General features: G+C 38.6%; 1 protein-coding gene across 4 annotated transcripts in view; it reads right to left on the minus strand.

The window, feature by feature from the left end:
* Positions 1-21292, minus strand: part of LOC123502760 (glutamate receptor 1-like) — an 815513-nt gene that overhangs the window by 253416 nt on the left and 540805 nt on the right. For all 4 annotated transcript variants that reach the window (XM_045252006.1, XM_045252005.1, XM_045252004.1 and 1 more), the window contains exon 6: positions 498-630. In XM_045252006.1, the coding sequence (XP_045107941.1) occupies positions 498-630 (133 nt within the window). The remainder of the gene's footprint in view (positions 1-497; positions 631-21292) is intronic.

A 21292-nucleotide genomic window follows, 5' to 3' on the forward strand; every position in this document is an offset into this window, starting at 1 on the left:
CTACAAATATCGTCTGTCTGGTATTACAGCTGCTGCTACTGTTACTACTGTTTTTATATTACTACTAGGAATGCCAATGCTACTGATTTTACTACTTTTACTATTACTACTACTATGACGACTACTACAACTACTACAACTACCATTATTACAATTACTACTACTTATATCCCTACTACTGGTACTACTACTACTACTACTACTGCTTCTACTTTTACTATTACTACTACTACTACCACCACTATTGCCACTACTACCACTACTACTACTACTACTACTACTACTTGACAAACTTTCAACTTTTCTTTTGTCACCATCCTCGTTTCTTTCCTCTTTTCTCTCACTTCCTTCCCCATTCACACTCACTCTCTCTCTCTCTCTCTCTTCTTCTTCATTCCTTTCTTCCTTCCCTTCACTCCCTCTCCCCTCACCAGTTCTCTCTTTTTCTTCTCCTCCTTGCATCATCCCACTTTCAAGGAACACCTCTACTCTCTCACCTGTTATTCTTCTCCACGCCTTTGAGAAAGTTGAGAGCGTCCAAGGCGGACTCCACGCGCCTCACCACCTGGATCTGGAAGGAGGCGCGAGCGGGACGGAGGGACTGGAAGATCTCCTGAAGGCGCAGAAGACCTGTAAGGAAAGAAGGGCTAGTTGAATCGATGTATGGTAGATTAAAGGTTTTGTGGTGTAAAATAAGTAAAAATGGAGGTAAATGAAGGAGGAATAGGTGTTTGATGGTATGAATACTGGTATAAATGGAGACTAATGGTGGGAAATGCTGGTTTGAGTGAACATAAGGATATACTGGTTTTGGAGGTAAATGAAGGAAAATATGTTCTACATGATACTGCAGAATTAGAAGGAAAATAAACGATTGTAAGGAAATAATGATTTTGTGGATAAATGAAGGGGAAATATGTATCAGATGATGAGAAACATAGAAGACCATGAATATAAAGAAACATAAAAGATTTTTCATACTACGTAACGTAAAGAAATGGGGAAAAAAAAAAAATGACAAATTCTTGATGTAAAAGGGAAATAACGAAAAAAATGGCTACACGTCTTGCTTGAGAAAGAAAGAAAATAAATATAGCTAAGGAAAACAAATAGGTTGATTATGTAAGATCAAGAAAAGAGCGATAAATTATATAAAACAATTAGGTTTAATGTGAAATTAATGAGAAATTACGAAAGAAAGGGAATATAGATGTTGGCTATAGTAAATGAAGGAAAGTTTGGGTTCTCTCTCTCTCTTACTTCTGTGTTATTTTCCTGTTGCTTTTCGTGCTGCTGCAATTCCTGGATGATTGCAAGTATTGTGAGGAAGGAATAGAAGGTGGCGGTGGTGGATGAAGTGGAAAAAGGAGAAGAAAGACCATGTGAACAAGAAAATATGAGAATGACAAGAAATAGGAAAATTAAGGTAAGAAAGACAAAAATATTGAAAGACATAGGATTTACGTATATGATAATAATAGTAATAATAATAATAATAATAATAATAATAATAATAATAATAATAATAATAATAATAATTAGCAAAACACCACCAACAACTACCACTACTACTACTGCTACTACTGTCACCACCAGGACCACCACCACCACCACTACTACACAACAATAACAAGAAACCCACCAAACTACACCCGAGCTACTCCCACTCCCCTTCAACCCATCACAGACACACTACCGCCTCATCCACAGCCGGGAACACTACTGGCGGATCCCACGACTAGGAGGATCGGGTAGCGTAAGAGGAGGTTCTAATGCTCTTTAAGGGGAATCCACGCCTCCCTGCTTCACAAGGGCGTGGAGGAGGGCAAGTTAGGGTGATCCGAGGTGTTGGTGCAAAGCCCAGACGCACAATACGCTCCCGTGATGAGGCGCCGCGGTAATGAAGGCTTTGTTGCGTGATGTTTGGATGCATCGTACATTTCGCGTTAAACTGTCGTACATCTGTTGTAAATATGCAACCCCTGTCTCCGCTGTTGTCAAAGAATACAGGAGTTGGAGTTGGTTTTGATATGAACTAATATATGTATACATTTACAGTGTTTATGAAGAATAAGTAGATTTTAACAAGTAATTAATAATCTCTTTTGGTAAATTGTTTTTTTTGTGGTAAAAGTGTAGATGGTGGTCAGATTATTAGGGAAAGTTCAGATAATTCGCATATGTTTAGTTTAAAGAACATTAAAGCAAAATAAAAGAAAAAAAAACATGTGAAAAAAATGACAAAAGTAAAAAAAAAAAAAAAAATGTACTTGTTGTGTTGAATGTGATATGTGAAATTTTTGTCATTTTTTCCACCACGATCCAAGGATAAAAAAAAAAATCATGTACTAATCCTCTTTTCTTTAATTTTCTTTTTATGTATCATGAGCATCTTTTCTATATTTCCTTATGGTCTTTCTAATGCACAAAATTCAGGACAATAGGCCAATCTCACCTGGTTTACTTGTTTCAACACCTATCTATGGTTATAAATACCTCACAACATCACCACAACTGTCGCTTGATGCAAAAAAAAATATATAAAAAGGAAAAGAGAAATAAAACACAAGGAAAATAGAGGAGCTATAGCAAGGAATGTATGGAGAAAAGATGAATGCAAGAAAAGAGAGAAGGGAGAGTGAAATAGAGTAAAGAAAAGATAAAAGAAATAACATGTGATGGATGGAAGAGAGAGAGAGAGAGAGAAAGGGAGAGATATAAGTGAGAAGAGAAAGAGGAAGAAGGATGAAAAGTAAGTGGAAAAAGACAAATAAAAAAAAAGTGGACACAGAGAGATGAAGAAAGACAGAAAAAGCGAGAAAGAGATAGAAGGCAAAGAGAGTGGGAAGGAGGTGATGGAAAGAAATAGAGGAGGAATAACGGAGGGAAAGAGGGAAATATAAGGGAGAGGAAGAAGGGAGACAAAGGAGGACAAGGCGAGGCAAGAAAGAGGGCGTATGAGGAGGTGATGAATGGCGACGGCGAGGATGAATAAGGAGACAGAACCCGATTTGATGTTTACGAGGGGACAGAGAGAGAGAGAGAGAGAGAGAGAGAGAGAGAGAGAGAGAGAGAGAGAGAGAGAGAGAGAGAGAGAGAGAGAGAGAGAGAGAGAGAGAGAGAGAGAGAGAGAGAGAGAGAGAGAGATTGTAGACTAACTTTTTCACTTGGTAACACTAGTCGTTTGTGTGTGTGTGTGTGTGTGTGTGTGTGTGTGTGTGTGTGTGTGTGTGTGTGTGTGTGCTAATGTTTCCCTTCCTGACACACTTGCCCTCCTCGTGTACTTTCCAGTGTACACATGACCTAGTAGTACATCTCGCAGCCTGTCCATCCATCTGTCTGTCTGCCTGTCTCCGCATCCGGTTTACAAGTTTACAAGGGAAGCGAATACGAATATTTTAGGACAGGAAGCGGCAACTGAAAATTTACGACAGTGGCGAAGGAAGTGGATGTTCTCCGTCGTAAAAATGCGCAACGTAGCCAATACATTACTGCGCTTTTCAGGGACGTAAAAATGCGCGCCGTGAGAATTAATGGAGGAAGAACATGTAAGAGTCATAATGTAATGGGGGGGTGATGGTGTTAAAGAGGGTGAGGGACAGAGCTTGCAAGACGGAATGGAGTTAAAATGTATTAGAATATCATGGAAAACTGGGACACACACACACACACACACACACACACACACACACACACACACACACACACACACACACACACACACACACACACAATCGTGACCAAAAAGAAATCAGAAAAACTGTTAAAGAAAAGAGCAAGAGAGAGAGAGAGAGAGAGAGAGAGAGAGAGAGAGAGAGAGAGAGAGAGAGAGAGAGAGAGAGAGAGAGAGAGAGAGAGAGAGAGAGAGAGAGAGAGAGAGAGAGAGAAAGCGAGAAAGCGAGAAAGGGAAGGAAAAGGCCTACTTGGTGACATTAAAGCAAAAGGCACCACTGGAGGGAGGAAGGAAGGAGGACAACGAGAGGCTTAAGATGAACAACACTGAAATGAACTCCCCGGTTGAGACTTAACGTTCTCGCGGGCTTAATGTGTTGTGACGAGGGGAAGAAGGAAGAGGAAGAGGAAGAGGAAGAGGAAGAGAGAGAGAGAGGAGAGGGAGTAAGAGTGGGTCGGGAGGGAAGGATGTGGCCCGGCGTGAGGGAAAATGGGACTAGACGTGAATGAAAAAGAAGAGGAGGGAAGATATGTATAATTAATGAGTAAAGGAGATACAGGGCAGAGATAATGAGCCGTGATGGAGTAGATGACGATGATGGAAGACCGAGAGAGAGAAAGAGAGAGAGAGAGAGAGAGAGAGAGAGAGAGAGAGAGAGAGAGAGAGAGAGAGAGAGAGAGAGAGAGAGAGAGAGAGAGAGAGAGAGAGAGAGAGAGAGAGAATAATGAAAATGGAAACGGAAATTCATAGTCAAAGATAATATTAATAAAACAAGGAAGGAAAATGAAATATATGTTTAAAAAAATAAATGAATATAAAATGCAAGTGAGTGAATGCCCACAAAAGTCTTTAATGAGGCACGAATCTCTCTCTCTCTCTCTCTCAATATATATATTCTCACATGCTTCCGTTTTCTTTTACCAGTTGAAACATTACGTCTGTTGGCATCACAGTGCGGAGAGAAAATGATGAACGTATATCTGAGTGTGTGTGTGTGTGTGTGTGTGTGTGTGTGTGTGTGTGTGTGTGTGTGTGTGTGTGTGTGTGTGTGTGTGTATAAACAACATAAAAGACACATACACCACCAAACACAAACGTACTGTCACTGTATCAATCAATCATCATTATAACAACCAGCAGGTGGCGACAGCAATACATAAAAAGCGTTGGAGGAATGGAAGGGAGAGTAAGTATTAATTTATTGATGGCTGGGACAACTTGACTGACACTGATGCTTTTGTGCTCTGTGTGTGTGTGTGTATGGCAGTGTGTAGTAGCGCCTATTTTGGAAATACATCTTTATCAGTAATTGAGTGAGAGAGAGAGAGAGAGAGAGAGAGAGAGAGAGAGAGAGAGAGAGAGAGAGAGAGAGAGAGAGAGAGAGAGAGAGAGAGAGAGAGAGAGAGAGAGAGAGAGAGAGAGAGAGAGAGAGAGAGAGAGAGAGAGAGAGAGAGAGAGAGAGAGAGAGAGAGAGAGAGAGAGAGAGAGAGATAATTTTCTGGTCACACGCACATGACAGTTAAGTGAAAATAAATTAACGAATAAAAAAATAAATAAACAAAATGGAGAAATTTCATGGTCCTCACTGCTGTAACACTCTCAACTTGTTTACTGATACGTTTGACAGAATCGCCTTTAAAGTCCTTACTCTCAATCCAGTTTCTCGACAATTTTACTTTCAGTCGTGTTTGTGTTATCACTACATACAATCTTATACCGTCAAATTCTGGGAAACACACACACTTTCGACTCTTAGACCATTGTCATTAACATTCACAAGAATTAACATTATAAGACGAATAGCAAGACTCTTCAGCAAACCTTCAACAACATAAACCAGAAAGTATTATCACAACTAAAAGCAAAACTACTCCACTGATCAAAACACGACAAACTGCTCAAATACAACCAGCCAAACTCCGCACAGAAAGCCGTCAAAGGAATCTAAGTCACAACTAATACCATTACAAGTCAGACACCCGGCGCCAGAACAGCTTCACAAAACTGGATAGAGAGAGAGGGAGAGACACAGAGAAAGCAGTCAGTGTGCAGTTTCTGTGTGGAAATACTCGCGTCTTGCCGTCAGCGGTGATAGCGATGCGCCCGTAAAGGATATGTCAAGGTGAGTGAGGACCAGCAAAAACCAACACACACACACACACACACACACACACACACACACACACACACACACACACACACACACACACACACACACACACACACGGGAGAAGTGAAAGCAGCTAAAATGAATGAGGATGAAAGAGAAACAGAAAAGATTGAAAGAGCAAAGGAGGTGAAATAGAAGAGTGATGAAGAGGAGAAAGTAAGAGGATAGTTTGAAAAGCAGAGAGAGAGAGAGAGAGAGAGAGAGAGAGAGAGAGAGAGAGAGAGAGAGAGAGAGAGAGAGAGAGAGAGAGAGAGAGAGAGAGAGAGAGAGAGAGAGAGAGAGTAAAGGGAACGATGAAAGGGAAGGGAACCAGTGAGGGAAAATGGATCATGAATCTTAACTTGGACTTCTTTGGGGGGTTAGAGAACGTGTTTGAACAGGATTACTGAGGCTGTGCGGGGTTGGCTGACAGGACGGCGTGCTTGGCGGTGGATGGATGTATAGAAGGACGGGGGAAGGGATGGAGAGAGGGAGAAATGGATCGAAGAGTGAAATGATTTAATGACTGATACAAAAACTCCAGTAAGGAATGATTGACGAATGAAAAGACTGGAGGAAGAAAGTATGAATGGATGTAATAGATGACAGGAAAGTTTGATGAAATGATGGATGTATGGATTGCTGAAAGAAAGTACGGATGACTGAATGGATGAGAGGACGGGTGGAAGAAAGGATGGGTAGACTGGTGAATAGAATATTGGAGGAAACATTTTGTGAATCAATGAAAAAATTAAATGGTTGATGAAAAGAAGGGTCAAATAATAAAATAACTGATTTAATAAGATGATAGATATATAGGAAGTCTAATAGATAGTGAAATGTAAGGGTGGATAAATGTAATGAATAATCGATAGGTGGACAGAAGTGGAATACTGATACATGATAAAAAGGCATGAATGTATAAAAAATGTAGGAGAGAGAGAGAGAGAGAGAGAGAGAGAGAGAGAGAGAGAGAGAGAGAGAGAGAGAGAGAGAGAGAGAGAGAGAGAGAGAGAGAGAAAAGGAAGGTGAAACAGCATTAGGTACGATTTCTACAATTTCCTCCTAGTCCAACATTCCCTCACATTCCTCCTCCTCTTCCTTCCTTCCTTCCTGCCTCTCCTCACTGGACTCACGGCTCGTTAGTCTTTGTATGGACGCGATTACTGGCCATTACACTTAATTGATCGGAACTTAAGCCGATCCCCGCCTCGTCACCTGATGGCCGGAGCCTGATTGAGTGAATGCACGGAATACCTTGACCTGGGAATATTGGGGAGGGGAATTACTCTGTGAACCTTGACACTACTACTACTACTACTACTACTACAACTACTAGATATCTATTTTTATCCTCTTCTGTCATTTTCCTCTTTTATTTCCTGCTCCTCCTTCTCCTTCCCATACTGCTACAACTACTACTACACATCTATTTTTGCCCCTTTCAGTCACTATCCTGGTTTCTTTACTCTTTTTTTCCTCATTCTCCTCTCTCTCCTTCCCTTTAACCCCTTCGATATTGGGACACAGTTTTACCTTGAAATTTGTGTACGGTTAGACCATTATATTGACATTGGGAAGAGTCTATGGAGGTTAGAAGATTAATGGTCACAGTCTTCACTATTTTTAATTCCCCCATTAGTTTCTGAAGCTGTATAAACTCACCAAGTGGTACGCAGAATGAATACAGAAAATCGCCATGGTACTTAAGAGGTTAAAACTCCCCTCACTTTTTCTCTTCCTCTACTCTTTACTCGTATTTTCAAAGGGTCAGCTTGCATGTGTTCGTATAAAGTCTTTTTTTTTTATATAGGGAATTACTCTAACCTGGACACGGATTTTGAGAGTCTATTGTATAAGGGACTGTTTTGAAACGGGGAGTTACTGTACAAATGATGACACGTATTTTGAGATGGTCTATTTTCTAGTGAGTCAGTCCTGTTTTGAAATGGTTTGTATTCTCGTAGAGTGTTACAAAATGGTTTATAATGTGATGAAGTGTTTTGAAATTGTCTGAACTCTAATGGGTACGGTTTTCAAATGGTATATTTCCGAATAAAGCGTTTTGAAATGGTCTGCACTCTGATTGGAACTAATTTCAAATGATCTGTATTCATATACGGACTAATTTGAAATGGTACGTTTTCTGATTAGGACTTTTTTTGAAATGCTCTATATTCATATAAGCACTATTTTCAAATATGAGTCTTTACTATAAACCGATGACACGGTTTTCTATAAGCCCAATACTTCTTTCGCAACTAAATCAGAATAAGTCTTTTTTTTTTTTTTTCGTCTACAATATTGACAGGATTTCAGACAAGCGCATACACACACATACACACACACACACAAACACACACACACACACACACACACACACACACACACACACACATACACACACACACAAATACACACCCTTACCTAACTTTACTCAAAACAAAACGAACAAAAAAATCTAACTTCGTGTGACTGCAAACTGGGAGGAGGAACAGGCAGGAAAGACGAAGGCAAAAGAGGATAAGAGCGCACATTTTCTTTTATTCACAGTCAAAAGCAAGAGGATTTTGAGCTCTAAGTGTGAGGGAGGCGGCGGGGAAGGTCCAGGTGTGTCGCCTCTTACCTGGAGTGTTACCTGCGGATTATCTCCGGGTCAGAATGAGGTCAGGTGTCATTAAATTATTAAAGCTTTCACTCCCAAGACCGTTATTCTGGATGCGCCAAATATGCATAAGCTTAATTTGGGATTTTGTTCTCTCTCTCTCTCTCTCTCTCTCTCTCTCTCTCTCTCTCTATTGTTGTGATGTTTATAATTTATTGGTAATGGGGATACTGATTGGACTGTGTGTGTGTGTGTGTGTGTGTGTGTGTGTGTGTGTGTGTGTGTGTGTGTGTGTGTGTGTGTGTGTGTGTGTGTGTGTGTGTGTGTGTGTGAGAGCATCGTCCCTTTCTTTTACCACTCCTTAAAACGTGTTTAGGTTTTGTCTGTTACTCTGCATATCTCTGTTTCTACTACTACATCTACTACTACTACTACTCCTCTACTACTACTACTACTACTACTACTACTACTACTACTACTACTACTACTACTACTACTACCACCACCACCCCTACCACCACAAGAACACACACAAATGCAAGTAATAAAGTAAAACACCAAAAGAAAGGAAGCCAAAACACAGCACACACGTAATGCTTCTATAAATGGCAAATTGCGATGAATAAAGACAGTTTCCAAGGGATCGTTCTTGCCCTCTGAAGGCTGCGCAGGCTGCAGGGAACGGCTTGAGTGATGAATTTAAGAGCAGAAACTATCGATGGGCCCTTATGCTAATGAAACAAGTTGACGACGAGAGAAGCTTCCAAGGATAGACATCGATCGAGTTCAGTGCTTTGAGAAGAGGAGGAGGAGGAGGAGGAGGAGGAGGAGGAGAAGAAAGGAAGAGGAAGGAGAAGGAACATGGAAACAGGGAGAGGATGTAAAGGAGTGAGAGGAACGGGAGGAAGAGGAAGGGAATACTGCAACGAAGAGCGTGAAAGAGAAGCGGAGAGTGAAGGAATGAGAGAACGTCGAGAGATGAAGGAAGTAAGGAAAGATAGAGAAGGAATAGAGGAAGAAAGAAGGAAAAGACGAGTGAGAAAGGGAGAGAAGGAGAGAGAAACATAAAGAAAGAACGTCAAGAATGGATGAAAACATGACAAAACTGGATGGCGAAACAAAACCAAGAGAAAGAGACAAGGCGAATAAAAAAAAAGAAAAAAAAGAAAAAAGTGAAAGAAAACGGAGGTGACAGGCTTGGGAGAAGGAAAAGGAAGAAATCGAGGAGGAGGAGGAGGAGGAGGAGGAGGAGAGTAGGGAGACATGGAGGGACGAGAACACAGGACTAAGAAAGGTGGAAAGATAGGGAAGGTGGAAGGAATAGGGCGTTAAAAGAATCGAGTCAAGAGTGTGTGAATTTTGCCCAAAAGATAAGAGATTGAGGGAGGAGAGAGATAGAGGAAGAAGGAAGTCACGGTAGGGGAAAAGAAGAGTAAATGGGGGAAGAGGCGATAAGAAGCAACGCAGACAAGGAGAAAGGATGCGCACAATCTGATAACGGAGAGAGAGAGAGAGAGAGAGAGAGAGAGAGAGAGAGAGAGAGAGAGAGAGAGAGAGAGAGAGAGAGAGAGAGAGAGAGAGAGAGAGAGAGAGAGATGATATAAGACCAAAGAACACCAAAGGAAGACTTAAAGACAAGATCGAGGAAACGAGAAATGGAAATAGGAAGAGAGAGAGAGGTGGAGAGAGAGAGGAGGAGAGGAGGAGGAGGAGGAGGAGGAGGAGGAGGAGGAGGAGGAGGAGGAGGAGGAGGAGGAGGAGAAAGCTCAGAGAGGTCAACCCTGTCTTCCATCCGCTTTTAGTGATCAGAGAAACGAGTGACGAAAGAGAGAGAGAGAGAGAGAGAGAGAGAGAGAGAGAGAGAGAGAGAGAGAGAGAGAGAGAGAGAGAGAGAGAGAGAGAGAGAGAGAGAGAGAGAGAGAGAGAGAGAGAGAGAGAGAGAGAGAGAGAGAGAGCTAACATCCTCAAATATACAAAAGTAAAATTAACAAAAACTATGGAAGAAAGAAAAGAAAATAAACTATCTTTCTAATTAATCCAAAACATGTATTTAATGAACACAAAAGAGAAAAAGACAGACAAACTAAAGAATTAAAAAAAAAATGACACAAAAATGAAGAAAGAATGAAAGTAAAAAGGAAATACATAAACGAATGACAAACAAAATACGAGACGCAATAATAAAAAGGAGAATAATGTTGATATTGTAAAATCGAAGGGAATACAAATAATTTTTTTCTTTCTCAGGGTTGCAGCAACATCCTGCCGGAGACAAGGCGAGGCATGTCTGTGATCTGAGGGAAGGAGGAGGAGGAGGAGGAGGAGGAGGAGGAGGAGGAGGAGGAGGAGGAGGAGGAGGAGGAGAAGGAGCAGGAGAAAACGAAAAAGAAGAGGAAGAAGAAGAAGAAGAAGAAGAAGAAGAAGAAGAAGAAGAAGAAGAAGAAGAAGAAGAAGAAGAAGAAGAAGAAGAAGAAGAAGAAGAAGAAAAGAAGAAGAAAGAAGAAGAAGAAGAAGAAGAAGAAGAAGAAGAAGAAGAAGAAGAAGAAGAAGAAGAAGAAGAAGAAGAAGAAGAAAAGGAAGAAGGACAACACCACCACCACCTTCACCACCACCACCACCACCACCACCACCACCACCACCACCCAACAACAACAACAACAACAACAACAGGAAGAAGAATGAAAATAATAACAAGAACAAGAAGAAGAATAAAAATAACAAGAACAAGAAGATGAACGAAGAAAGCAAAAAAAAAAAAAAATGAGATGAAAAAAAAATAAAGTGAAAGAAGAAGAGAAAAGAAAAAGAATAAGGAAAGAAAAAAAATAATGAAAATGAAGATGACGATGATGATGAAGAAGGATAAAAAGTGAACTATGTGTTGAGAAGGAGATAAAAGAAAAAAGAGGAAAGTGTAAGAGAGGAGGAGAGAAGGAAGAAAGGCAAGGATGAAGAAGAGGAAAGTCAGTCGGGAAACAGAAAGACGAAGACGACGAGAAGGGATGAGAAAGAATGATGAGAATGACCGGGAAAAGAAGATATAACGAAGGAAAAGAAAGACGTAAGAAGAAAGAGAAGATAAGGAAGGAGAGAAATTTTTTGCAGGGATGGAAAATGAGATATGTTATTATTACTATTATCATTATTAGATTATGAGCAAAATAGTAAAAAGATTAACAACAATAACTATACCACCACAATCAGAACTTCAACCACCATTTAAAAAAAAAAAAAAAACACAAGAACAAAAACATGAAAAAAAGATAACAATACAATAAAGAAAATAAATCACTGGATATCCATCACACACACACACACACACACACACACACACACACACACACGGGATATTAGAGGCATTAGGGCAATAATTAGGGTGGTCAACTTCTCTTTCTGTGTGATGTTCTCGTTAGACGGATCATAATGTTATGGCGTGTGACTGTTGATGATTACCTCTTAATCACCACTCTCTCTCTCTCTCTCTCTCTCTCTCTCTCTCTCTCTCTCTCTCTCTCTCTCTCTTTATATGTTTGCATTTGTATTTTCGTACGTTTGTATTTGTTTTTTCTTTACTTCTTTATGTGTAAGTTTATTAGTTTTCATTATTTTCATTCTTGTGTGTGTGTTTGTGTTACATTTTTTACAAGTTGCCTGAAAAGCTTACGCTTAAAAAAGGGCTAGCCATCGAAACCTTATGTAGTAAAGTTACATAATAACATGCACTCCCTGGCTATAAATAAATGTTCAAATGTTCAAATGTTCTCTCTCTCTCTCTCTCTCTCTCTCTCTCTCTCTCTCTCTGTACGTAATGCAACTCTTTAAAATTTTTTGTACGTATACCTTATTCTGAATTTCCATTGGGTTGCAGGAAAATAAAGGAAAGGATAGAGAAAGAAATGGATGAATGGGAGAATGGTTAGAAGAATAGGGGGAAGGGAATGTTTGGATGGAAGAGAAAAGATATGCTTGAAAAAAAATAAATGGATGGTTGGAGGGAAAAGGGATGTTTTTTTTTTATGGAGGAGGGATACCAGCCAAGGGCAACAATAAATAAATAAATAAATAAATAAATATATATATATATATATATATATATATATATATATATATATATATATATATATATATATATATATATATATAAAAGGCCCACTTGAAATGCTGGTTTCCTTAAAGAATAGTAAAAAAATAACCAAAACTAAGGAACAAATGTCTTGGACAGAAAGAGAGAGAGAAAGGGATGAAAAGAAGGAGAGGAAGGGATGATTAGAGGAAGAGGAAGGGATGGTAAGAGGAAAAAGAAAGTGATTAGTAAAAACAAAAACATGGTATATTTCACCATTCGTGTTCTTATTCTTTGTTCATTCTTATTTTTTATTCTCCTCCCCTTGATTCTTTTCTCTCAGTTTTCTTCCTCGTCTTCCTTACTTCATTTTAACACTTTTTTCCTCACTTTTCATCTCTACTGACTGATTTCTTGCAGCTTCTCATTTCCTTCCCTTATTTTCTTATACCCTGAGTCCATTTTCCCCTTAACGACCTCTACTGATGAAAACATGACAAACTGATTGATTGAATAAGAAACCACTGAATATGATGCTGTAAAATGAAGTCAAACCTTTATGATTTCTCTCTCTCTCTCTCTCTCTCTCTCTCTCTCTCTCTTAGTCGAATGGAATTAATAGCAATGTTTTCATTATTTAATATATTGAGACAGGTTTTATTTTTGTTTTTATCTATTATATGTGAAAAATGTTTCATATATTTTCCTTGTTTTTGCTGATGTTTTTCCTGCTTTCCCTCGTGTGCCTGTTCTTGTTTTTGTTTTCTTTTCACGTTTAGTTGCCATTATTATTATTATTATTATTATTCCTTCTACTACATCATCACAATCATCACTATCGTATTAATTAAGTTTCCTGCACATCTTCCTCCATAAATTAGTGCAGTAAGTGATTAATTAACTTAGCTAATTAGCGAGAATAATAATTTCGCCCTACACAAAAGCAACGTTCAAATAAAGTGGTTACACGAGAGGAGCCTTCCATTAACACAATGAAACAAACACCACTCGTACTAAAACTAGAAAAAAAATCTTGTTAATCTTCCTCGCCCAAGAAAAAAAGCGATGTTTACTTTAAGAAGGAAGAGACGGAAGGAAGATACGAATGAAGGAAGTAAGGAGGAAGGTGATGAAATTACTGAATACATAGAGGAAGGAAATAAGAAAGGAAGATAAATAGGTAAGAAATTAGTATGTTCGTAAGTGAGATAGAGAAAACACGAGGGAGGGAAAAAAAGGAGGAAAGAAAGAAGGAAGGATGGCAATTGAAGTGAGGAGAGGAGGAGTGAACTTAGGAAAATAAATGTAAAAGAAAAGGAAGGATATTACGAAAGGAGGAGAGAAGGGGATGGAGGAAATTAATCAAAGACTCAAGGAAGAAAAAAAAATATTAGAGATAACGAAAGGGAAGGAAAAGGAATCATAGAGGAGAAAGACAGGAAGAGGGAAAGAGGGAAAGAAAAAGAAGAGAAGGATGAGAGGCATTAAATAACACAAGAATAAGTACTAGTGAAAACGTTCCTCATCTCATCTTCCTCCGCCTTATCCTCCTCTTATTCCTCTTCCTCCTCCTCCTCCTCCGCCTCCTCCTCCTCTTCCTCCTCCACCACCACCACCTCCACTTCCGCCTCCTTTGATGCTGGCGTGGCTTCTAATCTCTCCCTCTCCCACTTTCCCCTCACTTACCTCTTTTCTTCACTTAACGCCGTGACCCTCCTCCTCCTCCTCCTCCTCCTCCTCCTCCTCCCCCTCTTCCCTCCATCATCCTCCTTTCCCCCTTCTTCCTAATGATTATCCCTATATTTTTAGTTCTCATATAATCTTTTTTTTTCACTTTTCACATGTTTTCTTCTCGTATTGCAGTGTCTCAGCTTTTTTTTTTTTAAATATATTTTGTACTTTATTTTTTGTTCCTTCATCTTTTTTTTTTTACCATAGCTTACCTTGTTTAGTTTTTCGTTTTCTTTTTTTTCTTTCCTCCTTTTCTATGTACACGTATAATAAGCCCAGGTGTGTAAACGCACGCACGCACACACACATATCCGGAGAGAGAGAGAGAGAGAGAGAGAGAGAGAGAGAGAGAGAGAGAGAGAGAGAGTAACTGGTAATTAAGTTTCTCCATTTCATTTACTAATCTTCACACGTTTCTTTCTTTTCCGCTTTTTTCTATCGACCTCCTCGCCTCTTCCCTCCTCCGGTTGACATTTTTCTTCCTTGCTCTTTTGTTTCTCCTTTCCTCCTCCTTCCCATTACCCAGACACTGCTAAATGATGATTGCCTGCCTTCTCTTCTCTTTTCTCTTTTACACATATTGCTTCTCAGATGAATAACAATAACAATAATAATAACACGAATAATAATAATAATAATAATAATAATAATAATAATAATATTCTATGAAACAAGAGCAACTAAAACAATAAGTATATATCAACTATGAGTGTAATTAACACTAACAACAAAAAAACATGTTTCTGTATAGGGATTGTCACTTATATATACTTATCAATTTAACGTAGAGTGCTTTCAAATTTGTTCCTTAGTTGATCTGTGTAATTGTGGACAGTATAAAAGGCATAAATCATTCTTAGAGATTCAATTATGTACTTATATATGGACAAATCTGACGGATATTGCTGTCTATGTGAGATAAATACTCTCCCTCTCTCTCTTTTTTTCTCTCTCTCTGCTCAAAGAAATATATGAAACGTAATACATAAAAAAAGAGAAAAAATAATATGATATTCTGATATTTGGGCAAAATAAGGAACATCCCAGGAACAAGGAAAATGATACAATTCCAGAGAGAGAGAGAGAGAGAGAGAGAGAGAGAGAGAGAGAGAGAGAGAGAGAGAGAGAGAGAGAGAGAGAGAGAGAGACCTAGAGAACGAGCGAGACAACTAGACAACAAGAGCAGGAGAGCACAAAGTATTAGCTTCACCGTCGCTCCACACCTGAAGGGCCTCGAACCCTGGACAAGAGCATGGATGGTTGGAGGCCGCCGCGCGAGAGCCAGTCAGGCAGAGAATGGGTTCAGGGAAGGACAGAGAATGAATTATCTTCTACTGGGACGCCGCTACTAGAGTGTTAGAGGGGCCGGATGAGAGGTCAGTGAAGAGAGAGAGAGAGAGAGAGAGAGAGAGAGAGAGAGAGAGAGAGAGAGAGAGAGAGAGAGAGAGAGAGAGAGAGAGAGAGAGAGAGAGAGAGAGAGAGAGAGTACACATCCATCCATTTTTATACAAAAACATCAGAGAAAGGAGAAAAGAAAAGAAATAGACACGGAAATATATATATATATATATATATATATATATATATATATATATATATATATATATATATATATATATATATATATATAACTTACACCCTTAGAAATTTTTTTTATATATAAATGATTATATATAATAATAGGAAAATAAAAGAGAGAAAACATAAGGCAGGCAAAGAAATGAAGATTGATGATAGACATAACTAGAAAGAGAAAGAAATGGAGAGAGAGAGAGAGAGAGAGAGAGAGAGAGAGAGAGAGAGAGAGAGAGAGAGAGAGAGAGAGAGAGAGAGAGAGAGAGAGAGAGAGAGACGCCCAAGGTCCAAACGCAGATGGGTGTAAGATGAAAGCGAATGTTCTTAATGTGTGTGTGTGTGTGTGTGTGTGTGTGTGTGTGTGTGTGTGTGTGTGTGTGTGTGTGTGTGTGTGTGTGTGTGTGTGTGTGTGTGTGTGTGACTGCAATTCATAAAATGCTTCACAATTCTCATAATTCTTTTCACCTATTCTATCTTATTCTTGTTTATTTCCATCTATTCCTTTTTTTCCTTTTATTTTCCTTCACAATTTTCTTTCATTCTCTTCATTACCTCTGCGCCACTTTCCTCTCCTCTTACCTGTTCTGTCAATCTTATCGTTTTCTTCTTTCTTCTTCTCTCCTCGCTATCTTGTCCATCCCTTATTCTTTTACTCTTCCCCTCTTCCTTTCCTCAACTACTCAGTTTTGCAGCTTTTCTCTCCACCTTCTTTTCCTCTTTATCCGTCTTACTCTCTTCTTTTCACATTCCTTGCTTTACAGATTTCGTCCTACTACCTCTTGCTCCTCCTCCTCCTCCTCCTCCTCTTTTAACTACCTTTGTCTTACTTTGTCTTTCGTCTGCTGTCTACACCCCCTCATTTTCTTTCTAGTCTTCTTCGGCCTACATACTCTGCTTTGTTACTTCCTCCTCCTCCTGCTCCTTCTCCTCCCACTTTCCTTTCTCCTCCTCCTCCTCCTCCATTTAATATTCTTTCTTTTCATGCTCTTCCTTTGCTATCTGCTCCTCTTTCTCTTTGTCCCCTTCCTTATTACAATTTCCTCGTCCAACGTACTCTACCATCCTATTTCCTTCTCCTCCTCTTCCTCCTCCTTCTCCTTTTCCTCTCTCTTGTCCTTTTTTTTTTTTTTCTCCCCTTCGTTCAAGCCGCCTTGCCTGCCTCGTCCGGCCCCAGCCTGCTGCTATGGCATCCTGGAAACATTACTTTCACGGCAGACGCTTCGCACATTAATGAAATTTGCATATCAAACGAAAATGAGACCAGTTTCTACTTTCCTGTGATCTTACGCAATTTGTGTCCCTCGCTTTGCCGCTGCAGCCGACCGAAACTGAACCCCCCCTTGCTTGATTTTGTAGATTTTGCACCTTCCTACTGCCCTCGTTTCTCTCTCTCTCTCTACAAAAGCATTGTTTCCAGGGACTTACACAATATTAGGTTAGGTATTGTTCTGGTATCAGTCAGTCAAGATCAAGACAGAAAGTCAGTATTAGCTTTGTTATTGTTTTGTCACTTAGGCACTGCTCTCTCTCTCTCTCTCTCTCTCTCTCTCTCTCTCTCTCTCTTCCTCGTCTTGCAAAGTGTCCGCTGCGAGGATGTAATTAACTTAAAACGCATATATAACTTTCCCTCTAATGGACACACGCCAGCACTGTTTCCTCCTGTGACTCTCCTGAAGACTCGCAGCAAGAAGTGATGTGGAGCAAAGTAAAGGGATTACATATTTATTCCGTAGCCGCGTGTTTTTTCGGTCTTATGGTTCCGGAATGGTAAAATGATTGAAAAATAAGAAAATATTGGCAATGTTACAAAGAATCAGAAAAAAAGTAACAAAAAATATTAGGATATAGCTCAAATTTAAAAGTATAAAAACAAATTAATAAAAGAAATATGGAGAAAAACAAAATAACAAAAATCTGTTAATGTGGCAAGTGGTGAGCTATTAAAAAATCTTGTGAATATAAAACATACGGCTAAGGCTCTCACGTTTTGATATATTAAGGTTACTATATGGTGATTTTATACAGCTTGAGAAACATATGTTGGGATTAGAATAGTTAAGACTCTGGTCATTAATCTTTTGACTTCCATAGACCCTTTCTAATGTAAATAAAAGCGTCTAATCATATCCAAAAATCAAGGTAAAAATGCCAGAATCGATTATGAAGTTCAAGAAAAGATAAAACAAAACAGTCATAAGCAAAAACAAAAGATAGATAAACAGGAATGACAGATAGAAGATTGACAGATGGAATCCTGGCGATATTAAAGGAAGGTAAGAGAGACAAACTACGTGATGGGGGATGAAAGGTCTTGCTGAGGTGGCGTGGTATTGACAAGCAAGAGACGGTGGGAGTGAAGGTTGTGGGATGTGTGTGTGTGTGTGTGTGTGTGGTGCTGGGGAATCTCGGAGGTGTTGGAAAAGAATGAGGAAAACAAGGAAAAGAAAGAGGACATGGATAATACGAATGTAGATAAAAAAAAATAAGATGAAAAACAGAAAGAAGAATTACTCAAAAATAACAAAGAAGAAATAGAAAAGAAAAAGAAGACCACCACCACAACCACAACCACCAACCACAACGATAATAATAACGAGAAAGGGACATGACAAGAAAACAATGATGAAGACAAAGGCATGACAATTTTCCTTTCACCAACCACCAGATACAAGAGCACATTAAATCATAAGAATAGCGATTAAAACTCACCCCCTCTCCATACACACACACACACACACACACACACACACACACGTATACTGTTCTCCTGCTGCTGCTTCTCTGGGCGTGAATTCTGACAATCCCCTCTTGATAAAACCAACGTAAAATTTCCTTCTCAAATACTACTCTGCCAGCACATCATTATAAATTAAGACCCTCAAAGGCAGTGGTAAAAGTTTGATTCATTTTTAATCTCCAGTGTGAAGTTACCACCCAATTTAACCTTCCAAAAAAGGAAAGTCATGATTCCTTCTTTCTTACGTCGGTAAAACTCTCAACACCAAAGTTCTTAAATTATGCACCTTCATCTCCTGTTCCTCTGTCCCTCCCGCCGCTTCCTCTTCTTTGTTGTCAGAATGCTTAAATTATCATCTTAATAGAAATTAGAACCGCGTGTCTCCTGTGCTACATTTTTTCTTCCTCGTGACAATTGGAAAGTAAGCAGCAGTGTTTGTATTACGGGAGGATTCTTCCTTAGGTATACGTCTACGCCATTGGACGAGGCGATTGAGTTAATATACAGTTAAAATGAACTTAGCAAAAACTCTGACAAAATACCGGGACAGTAATAATATAAAGGCTATCGGAAATTATTCATCCTTCTATTTCAAATGGCTGAAGTGTGTCTATCTTTCTAGACTCTGAATGCATGGAATCGATATTCATACGCATTTCAAATTAAAAATGTGCTACGAAGCCTCTGAGTAATAATAATGTGGTGAGTCTCGAAGATATAATTTATACATGAATAAATAAAGTGATACTCGTAGGCTTGTTCATGTTCAAATTTATCAAAGTGAGCTTATGATCTGTGAAAATCCCAGGCCTTCACCTCACTTCACTTTACTATTTACAAAGACACTTTAACAGATTACAGCTTCACACACTCACGTACAAACAATACAGTAAGTCTATAATTATATAACTATTTATTTTTACATGCAGTTGAGGCAGAAGAAATGCCTACAATAACATTAGAAAAGCCATAATAAGGTCATTAATTGCAACAGTTTCACACACACACTTCATCACCTCATTTCTTCACAGCATGAGTAATCCCTTGAATTTTATTAATATTGCTATATTTCACTACAACCTTATAAATCTATAAAAAAAAAATAGTAATAAATGAGAAAAAAAATATAATATATATATATATATATATATATATATATATATATATATATATATATATATATATATATATATATATATATATATATATATATATATATATATATATATATATATATATATATATATATATATATATATATATATATATATGTGCTTCATTACCTTAATTTCATTTATACTATTTATGGCTAAATAAAAAGATATAAGAATATATTATGAAGGCAAATAATCATTAAACAAAACAAAGGGTTAAAAACAAAACAGCAAAAATCTTTCTTTTTATAGTAATTTCACACGCACCTCACCATTTTGCATCTTGACAATAGGAATAGTACGTTGAATTTCGCTAATATTAGGTCAGCTTGAATATTAACAAAACCAACGACGTAAAAAGAAAGATAATAAAACATATAAATCAAGCCAAACCTTCCTCACATTTCCATTAATTTCCCACACGCCTCACCATCCTGCTCGCTGAAAATATAAATAATACATCGAATTTCGTTATTAGGTCTGCATAAATATTAAATACTCCAACAAAACAAATACGCGATAAATAAATAACAAATCAATCTAAATCTCCTTCACATTTGCATTAATTCCCCCCACACACTTCACCATCCTGCTTGCTGAACACAAAAATGATACATGTAATTCAGGTCAGCTTAGATATAATATAATCCAACGAAGCGAACAAATACAGATAAATAAATAAATCCAAACTTCCCTCACATTTGCATTAATTTTCCACGTGCCTCACCATCTCCACTCCATCACCAACACTCGGCCAGCACATCCATCCAAATCCAAACCCATTCACTTTTCACTCACACACCCTCTCGCTGCCTCTCTCGACCCTTCCCGCCACTCACCACACCTTCCGAATTTCACCACCACACCGCCACCTTCGTCTACTCCTCCCTCAGCGCAGCCACCCATAAATTTTCGTCTGCAAAGGTAAATTGAAGTTGGCGAGTCTAGTCCCCCAACTCTTCCTCTCTCCGCTACCTGGACGCCCCAATGAAGAAACCCACCTGTCATTTTCTCACCTGAACGAATTTACTTTGCAATTGCGGAAGTCCATCTCTATTGAAATTTGTTACACCTTCTCGCGACAAGAGTGTAATTAAATGTTCACGAGGGGTGTGGGACCTTCCGCAGTGCATGAAAAGAAAACGGGAAGTGGTTCTATCCTACGTTTTCTGTTTCTTATCTGATGACAGAGAGGTAAAGAATGTGGTGGTGGTATTTATTTACTTATTTCATACAGTTTATCAAGATTTTTTTTCTCTAGTTTCTTTTATTCATTTTTAATTTATCTTTGAGTGTTGATGGAAAGACAACATTGCTATTTTTTTCCACTTATATATAGAAAAAAAAACAGTAAAGTAATTTGTCCCATTTTTTCTTACTGGTGGATAAATATTAGAAGTAAGTAGACACACATTAGTTTCAACTGAAGACTGGATAAATATATACATGAAGTGACAGATCGCAAAAGTAGATAGTCACTTGGTTCCTTGGTTCCTCTCTTCTTGCCCCATTTTCGGAAACAACACTATGCGCTGGAATATTTGAAATACATCCTCTTTGCTTGTGTGGCTTCCCTGAGAGATTAAAGAAAAGATGGTAAGGTTT

Source organism: Portunus trituberculatus, chromosome 12 (genome assembly GCF_017591435.1).
Source record: "Portunus trituberculatus isolate SZX2019 chromosome 12, ASM1759143v1, whole genome shotgun sequence".
NCBI lineage: Eukaryota > Metazoa > Arthropoda > Malacostraca > Decapoda > Portunidae > Portunus > Portunus trituberculatus.